Genomic DNA, 8621 nt, shown 5'->3' on the forward strand with positions numbered 1-8621 from the left:
TAAAATTACGTCTCCAAATTGCCTGCGTGGGTAGTCCCAATTTACATTAGGCGAGTTTACTTGCGGCAATTGTCAGTTTGTGGGTGAGAGAGGGTGTTGGGAGACAAAGGGTTACCATATACCTCACCTCTCTCTCCATCAAACTGACAATTGCCGCAAGTAAACTCGCCTAATGTAAATTGGGACGTAGATATGGAATGTTTTTATTTCGTGTCATATGACATTTACATATAGTGTAAACTACCCCTTAGCAGTTAACTGCAAACGATCTATAACAGTACGTTTACATATAACCGGATGTAGCAAACCCACTGGGTTTCAAATATCAATTCCATTGTCTATACGTCAAATAAACCCCGGTAAAAAGCTATAATATAAACATGCTATAACTCCCGATAATGCGCTAAATCAGGCTAATGCTAAGTTTACACTTGCGCTCTAAAATCCACTGGATTTCACGAAATCCTGAAATACATCCCGGTGTTTACACTTATTTTTTTGTTGATTTCAAAATATCACAATGATCAAGGTAGATGCATATGCGCAACTGATCGAACATGAATTCTCAAAACAAGTTGTAAATTGAATTAGTCTTCAAAAATATACGTCAATATAGAACTTTACAACTTTATTTCGAAAATTATCGTAAAATTATCTATATATCGTATTAATTGTGTATAGTACTAACAAATGAAAAAATAAAAAATGATTTTATCGTTGAGACATCATAATAATAAATTTTGATAGATAAAATTTGTGTTCAGAACTTGCAGCAGTTTTCCCGTTTAGTGCTAAAAATGCGTTCCCGTACTCTGAAGTCTAGCAAGACTTGCAATTCTCCTTAAACAAAAATAGCGCCGAATAACACCCTATTCTCCTGTTTTCTGCCATACAATTTTGGCCTAGTAGAAACTAGCAGCATGTTCATCTAAATACGATAGCTGATACGTTGATTTGCTGCAGTTTTTGTAATTTCCGTAATTTTTTCGTTCCCATATTTTTTAAGAATTTTGTGTGGGGAAGCAATTTTTGACAATTCGCGCTTTTTTCTAACATTACCACTAAAAAAGTACGAGAACACAATGAAAAATAACATTGTAACAATTTGTTGCAGCAATTAACCATCTACCTTGTTTATTGTGATACGTGAAAAGTGTTGCAACTTTTGGTACTTTTTCAGGCAAAAGCAGGGTTGTATATCATGTGTACTGTGATTTCGATGTTGATTTCGCTGAAATCACGAAATGAAATGATTTCATTTTTGTATGCGAAATCATGATAATTTTTGCTTGATTCCGTGCGAAATCACGAAACGCCTTCGAAATCACGAAAAGACGCCGAATGTAAACCAAACATAATGAACTCATATCTATGTAACTAAGCTCGTTTGATGTAAACAGGGCATTTTAGGTGTCAGTGTAAATAAAATGCAATGGCAACCCTTTTAGCTAGAGATCTGTAAATTGAGAATAAGAATATTTATTTTATTATTAGTGTTAATTTTATTTTTAGTGAAGAAAGTGAAGAAATAATGAAAAAATATTTAAAAGTCATTGGCATTTAAGCAAATTTTTGTCTCTCACAAAAAATGCCTTGCCAATCAAATGCAGGACTTATTTTGCAAGCCAATTCCAATTTAATTTAATGTGAAATCCAAGTTAAACAATGACCTATGACGACTATGTCATCACAGCACAAACAACGGAATTTAAAGTTCTGTAAAAGTTTTAAAAACAAATTAAAGTCTGTACACAAATCTAACAAATCCAGTGAAGCAATTATACATATTTCCAGATACTATTGGAAATTGTTTCCATGTTGTGGGTTCCATATACATTGACTCATCTTCGGCATCAGATTCTGAAGTATATTTTTATAAAATTTTATTTTGACTTATAAAGATGTTTCTCAACTTTATTCCGATATAGTTACAAATATAAATAAATATAATGAAGTGTCCTTATTTTTTTAGAGACTACCCAGCTTTATATAAAAGCTTGTAAGAAAACTATCTGCTTTATTTACTGTCCGTTTGCATATCTATTGTAAAAATGTTCAGTGGTACGGAATCACAGAAGACATCGTTTCTGGAGCAGACGAAAGCAGCCAGAGAAGAAAGGGCACTCGAAAAGAAACGAACAGAGGCGGCCATTAAGATACAATCCACCATTAAAAGATTTTTGTGTCGTAGGCGCTTTCAAAGGCGTATACTGTAAGTTTTATGTCTTTAATGTATTCAAAATATAATATTAATATTTTTTTAACTTTTCCAGACAAGATTTTGATGCCCTTCTACCAAATAATGTCGCTGGCGATGAACAAAAAATTGATTTGTATGGAGCATCAGTTGTGTATCCAGCGTTTTTACGTTTTTTAACATATTACAAATTATCCAAAGATAATGAGGAAACTCGTGAGCGTATTGAACGCTTGTGTCGCTACTTAAATAAGTCAATGGAAACGGATTCTCCCAAACTTTCATATGCTACCTTGTGTTTGCAAAAAGAAAAGAGGTAAGTATTTCTTGAAATTATTTAGCTATAAGTTTAAAATGTATTTAAATTATATACATTTCAGCTTGGCATGGATAGCGCACATAAAGACTCTACTGAATTTTATTCTTCAACTACTTCAGGATATTAAACCAGGTAAATAGTTAAGAATGCAGCCAAAGCTTTAACAGTTTTAGGCATGTTCTATATAACATCATGCTGCAATGATTAGCTTAGACGCTGAATGCAATTATAGGACAAAACAATATGTATTACAAAACCCCCAATAGCGTAATGTTGGCTTGTAGGTTATGGGGTGCTCTGCCAAATCATATGGTATCCTTTGATCCATTGTGTTCATCCTGGATAGGTTTGAAGATGATTATGTTTCATGATATTTCTTTGTTGAACTGACAACGAAGTAGAATTTTGCGGGATATTGATGTGTTGTTAATCGATCGTTGTTATTAAGTCATGACATGTTTTTGACAAATTTAATAAGAATAATGAGATCTACGTCTGTTTAGAAAGTGAGAGTCTTCTTTTTGCGTGCAGAAAAGACCACCTGCAGAGTATGTATTCGGCCGTCTCTATCTCTTCTCTTCACATAATCTACAGTAACCGATGCCATTGTCATCCCATTTTGACGTTATATTTCTAACCCTACCTGTTTTTGGCAGCCGCTTGCTGAAACTCTTGACCTGTAATAAGTCCCACATTGATGAATTGTTGGCTTATATTTCGTGAGTTCACATTTTGTGGGAGAAGTCTTCCTTTGTCGCTTTAGGAATGTTCGTGTGAAGTAGTTCTTTTCTACATAAAAACATAACCCTAAAAACATGACACCATTCACAGCCTCCTTTATTCCTCATTTTATTATATGTATGTTAATATTACATCTTTTCAGAAAATCATGCTGATAGCATATCTCTGGCTTTATATCTTCACACATTGGTGGTATTCACTTCACCAAAATCATGGGGAATTTTAAGAATTAAACAATTTGAAAAAGTACAACCAGCATTACAAAAAATCTGCTGCAACATTCAAGGCAATTTAATACAAAATGATTTCTTCAAGATTATGAGGGTAAGTGGAGAACAAGTTACAATTCTCAATAATTTGCTAACAATTCTTCTTCTCTCTCTTTCCATATTGCTTAGAGCCTGCTTTTGAAAGGAACTGCTCGCGAAGATTTATCATTGAAACCAGTTTCATTGATTGCCATAATGACACTGTGTACACGTCCACTAATAGATGGTGACTTCTCTCGTAATATCATGGCACAATTTCTTATTGAGATATTATCGGTGCCGGCACTGGTTTATCATTTGAATGCCGTGGCACCTCAATGCATTGAACAAATGTCTTCAATGTGGATACTCAAAAGAGCCTTGAACATATCGGATGATATGAATTGGTTTAAAGACTATGGCTCTAGTATGCCTGGTACCAAAAGTTTGGCTTTGTTGGGAAACATAATTAATTTATTTAATATAGAAAATTTGGCGGAGGCAAAACTTTTATCCTATCCACTACTGACGGTAATTAAAATTAGCTATAAATGTGTAATATTCCTCAAATGGGGTTTGATTCATCTTTTTCTTTCTAGAACACTGTTACAATGCTTTTTGAAAACATACCCAGTACATCTTCATCGAAGGGAGTATTCACACAGTGGCATGAATTATTGGGTTGGCATACACCATCCAAAGATCCGGCCCAAAATCAATGTGTTGCCCTAATTAAAAAACAATTTCACATGTTGTGGGCATTGCGTTGCTTGCAAATTCTTCTGGGTGATCTTCTCAAAGACATCAATGTGAATTTTGAACGCATCGAATTCCAGCCACCAAGTTTGGCTTCTACAAGTAACTTATTCCGACGAGCTCTCGAACGTAGTTCAACCCGTACAAATTTAAATAAATCAACAAAAGTGACATGGCGTAAATTGGATTCGCCTGAAGTTATACAAGTTTCACGTATTTGTGCCATGTATTATTCGGCCCTGAATACGTTGTCACAGCTGAAATTGGAAATATTGACGGGCATTTGTTTTGTCGATAAAGTGTTTTATGATTTGTGGCTATTTTTAACATCAATGGGACCTAATTGCGCCTTAAAGGAATATTTGGAATTGTTCAAGTGTGAAGATTTTCAAAATAAGCCACAAACTCAAATGCTGATGTTGTTTTGTGATTGTATGACTCACTATGTAACGTAAGTTGGAGATTGTGGCTTTTGTAAAAAATACATTTTTTGGAATTTATTATTTGTTTAATATATTTTAGAGTCCTTGATGAACACGAAATGTACACCGAACAGAAATGTTTTCAACTAAACGATTTTGTTATGCTGACATATTTTTTAAATAATATTTTGTATCGCATCATAAATGAAGATATATTTGGTAAGTATGGTCGTAAGTCCATTTTAAGGACGGGCCCTTATCATTTTGGAATTTAAACATATTTTTCGAAATATGGGTCTTCAAAGTTCCTTGTATGAGTTGCTTTTGTTTTATTTAATGGGAAATTATATCATTGTTATTTAGACCTCAATGGCCTTACACATTGGCATTCATATTGCATTGCGCGGTTTTCAATGCAATGAAAAAAAGAAAAAGAGCTTACAGATCTTTGTTGATGCACTTTCTTTGAAAAAATCCAGGTCCCACGACAACCTTTGTACAACTTCCGTAAACTGGACTTGTTCCAAATATTTCATTATTGAACCCCCCACGAATTCACTCATTTACAGACTGAGCGAGATCGAAAAATGCCTTCAATCATGTAACTAATTTCATTTTAATTTTCACTTCGCTTTTAGGAAATACGAAAAACATCACCCAATCTCCTGTCTTTGTATCGTTGCACATGTTAATGTTGTGTCTGTATAAACGAGATTGTCGTCGCCGTTTCACACCGCCCAATCATTGGTTAATACCAGAAGTGAAACCTTCTACTTTCATCAATGATCTGGAAAAGGGTAAACGTCTTGCTGTAATATTACTGCAGAAAATGCCTCATATTATACCTCATGAAGATCGTGTTAAACTGTTTAGAAAATTTGTTCAAAACGAAAAGGCAGTATTGGGTTTAACCGAATCAGCTTGTGCATCACCACGATCGGCTTTGATAGTTGTACATCGTGAACGTATTGTGGAGGATGGTTATCGTCAGTTGGCCGCACTGAAACCTCATGCATTAAAGGTAAGTCAAAATAATTAGTGTACTAGTAGTAGATAATTAGCGAGTAAAAATGGCGTGAGATCGGAAAATCTTTCACATTATAAAAAACCGTTGAAAATGAGTTCATTCTTCTGCAAACATGAAACCCCCAGATGAATGTAGATGTATTAAGCTTGACACATTTGCATACACAAAACCCCCCAACTTCGCTGAGATGCATTATATGTCAGAGGCGGGGCACTTTAAAAGGTTGCTCCTGACTCGTTCTTGTGCTGGATTTCAACGATAGGGATTATGTTAAAGCTCCCTCCAGAAATGGTGGAGACTGTAACAGATCGCCAGACATAACTAGTATGCCCCCATTTAACTTTGGACATTACCAATTATCTCCATGCCGTCCCACTTGATCCACCATTGTGCGTCGCACTTTAGAGGTGGTTACAACAATGCTGAAAGCGCCATCTGTTGTATTTAATACCCTTTAAATTTTTAAATAATTTTATCTCAATATATTCTTATGTTCTGTTGCATACTTTTAGGGCGTAATACGAGTACGTTTCATCAATCAACAAGGTTTACATGAAGCTGGCATTGATCAAGATGGTGTTTTCAAAGAATTTCTGGAAGAAACTATAAAACGTGTCTTCGATCCAGCTTTAAATCTTTTCAAGACAACGTCAGAACAACGTCTATATCCTTCTCCCATATCCTATGTACAGGATAATCATTTGCAGTTATTTGAATTTGTGGGTCGCATGCTGGGCAAGGCGGTCTATGAGGGTATAGTCGTAGATGTACCATTCGCCTCCTTCTTTCTATCGCAACTATTGGGACAAACTCACCAGGCTCTGTACTCATGTATGGACGAGTTGCCATCATTGGATGCTGAACTCTATAAAAGTCTGACATTTATCAAACACTATGAACACGATGTGGCCGATTTAAATTTAACATTTTCAGTGGACCAAGATGTAATGGGTAAAATTATCACCCATGAATTGCATCCGGGGGGTAAAGGACGTGCTGTGACCGATCACAATAAATTAGTTTATATACATTATATGGCCTATTTTCACATGAACACACAAATACGTGAACAGACTCAGGCATTCAATCGTGGTTTTCGCAGCATTGTCAATCCCGAATGGTTGTCGTTGTTCTCGCCGCCAGAATTGCAACGTTTAATTTCGGGTGATACGGTGCCCTTGGATTTAAAAGATTTACGTAAACATACCCAATATTATGGTGGATTTCATGATTCGCATCGTGTTATTGGTTGGTTGTGGGATATCTTGGCAAAAGATTTTACCGAAGAAGAAAAGAAATTGTTTTTAAAGGTAAGTGAGGGTAATGGTGGGAGGCACTGAAAAAGTTGTAACTATTATTTCTTCAATTTCTTTGCAGTTTGTCACAAGTTGTTCGAAGCCCCCTTTGTTGGGTTTTGCCCACTTGGAACCGCCCTTCTCAATACGTTGTGTTGAAGTTGGTGATGATGAGGATACTGGTGATACTATTGGCAGTGTGATACGTGGTTTCTTTACAATACGAAAAAAGGATCCCCTTAACCGTTTACCCACCTCTTCAACATGTTTCAATCTACTCAAGTTGCCAAATTATCAGAAGAAGTCAACACTGAGAGATAAACTGCGTTACGCTGTTACCAGTAATACCGGATTTGAGCTGTCCTAATTTGGCTTTAGAAATTATTATTTATTTCCAATGAATGCATGTTCAAATTGTTTTATTTTTATTTGGAAAACCACATATCAATAATTATTGTCCAATATGTCCACTAAACATCTTTTTTAATATTGTTGCTTACACGTTTTTGTTTTTTGCAATGTCGTAACGTAATCCTAAACCTCAAGAACATAATTCGGGATAATAAAAATCAAGATCAGTATCCTTTTATCTCTTTGGTTTTGCAAATTTTCAATTTCTTAATATGTGTTAAGAATACTAAACACAAAGTCAATATAGACTATCAGATTGTAACATAGAAAAACCTGAAACTTGTAACTAACCGTAAAAGTACTACCTACCACCCATTTGTATCTCCATAAGTATGTATTTAGCGTAGATGTAAACCCGGCTGCTGCTATATCTTTTACATATTGCTTATTCACGTCAACATTATATTAATTAATTGTCATTTCAAATCTATAATTAGCAACTGTGATATTGGAGTTTTTTTTTTTTTTTCGAAAAAGAAAACGAAGTGGTTTGAAAATGTCTTTGAAAATCTTATACCAACGAAATTATTGGTCTTTTTCAAATTTTTTAATTATATTGTTTCTTAGCTTATTTTTTGTTTAAGTTGTATACTCTTTTTAACTTCTATTTAAATTTTAATTTCAATTTTAATATATTAAAATTTGTGTAGTCTGTAAAAATCCATTATCTTGTAATTCTATACACACATTCACATAAACTTAGAGATAAACGTAACATAAACATGCATATTCTTCAATACATATATATTTGAAATAAACGTATAATTAATTATGTATACACTGAATCATTTTCAAATAAAACACTTTAACGCTGTGTTTGTGTACAATAAATATAATATACTTTGTTTTCGAAATGATTCTGATAAACGTTTCCACGACATTATCCCTCAATCCCACGGTAGCGTGTTCATTCGTACCGGGTTGACCCGAAACCATAGTGTTTCGGCTTGCGGTTGCCAACCCAGCATCAAACCTATGTTTCTACGTAGGTTTCTATGCTGCTTACGGTTATGACTTTTTGACAACCTAATATCACTGTATCATAGCATGATGAGTTTCTACATAAGATTACATAAAATCTTAATTATAAAGTGATTCGATAAAAAAGCTTCGCACAAAAAGCTTCTAATGTTTTTATTTTTCAGAACTTTTGGCAATTTTTTGAAGTCACTATAACCAGATATTTAACTGAAAACAAGGTATGT

The 8621-nt window shown here is 34.5% G+C and overlaps 1 protein-coding gene across 4 annotated transcripts; it reads left to right on the forward strand.

Annotated features, from left to right (window-relative positions):
• Nucleotides 1-1415: 1415 nt before the first annotated feature.
• On the forward strand, nt 1416-8247 carry LOC141402575 (ubiquitin-protein ligase E3B). 4 transcript variants are annotated; one of them, XM_073984127.1, is made up of 11 exons: nt 1416-1865; nt 1973-2212; nt 2274-2513; nt 2578-2648; nt 3400-3581; nt 3656-4036; nt 4105-4712; nt 4784-4902; nt 5322-5704; nt 6223-7020; nt 7088-8247. In XM_073984127.1, exons 2-11 carry the CDS (start codon nt 2052-2054, stop codon nt 7370-7372), a joined length of 3228 nt encoding a protein of 1075 aa, XP_073840228.1. In that variant the 5' UTR covers nt 1416-1865; nt 1973-2051; the 3' UTR covers nt 7373-8247. The 4 variants fall into 4 exon arrangements, with proteins under 4 accessions (XP_073840228.1, XP_073840231.1, XP_073840229.1 ...); XM_073984130.1 differs by having other exon boundaries at nt 1447-1820; XM_073984128.1 differs by having other exon boundaries at nt 1448-1865; nt 1956-2212.
• Nucleotides 8248-8621: the final 374 nt, after the last annotated feature.

The sequence above is a fragment of the Musca autumnalis genome, unplaced genomic scaffold (genome assembly GCF_047663935.1).
Source record: "Musca autumnalis isolate F117 unplaced genomic scaffold, ASM4766393v1 scaffold_4, whole genome shotgun sequence".
NCBI classification, from domain to species: Eukaryota; Metazoa; Arthropoda; class Insecta; order Diptera; family Muscidae; genus Musca; species Musca autumnalis.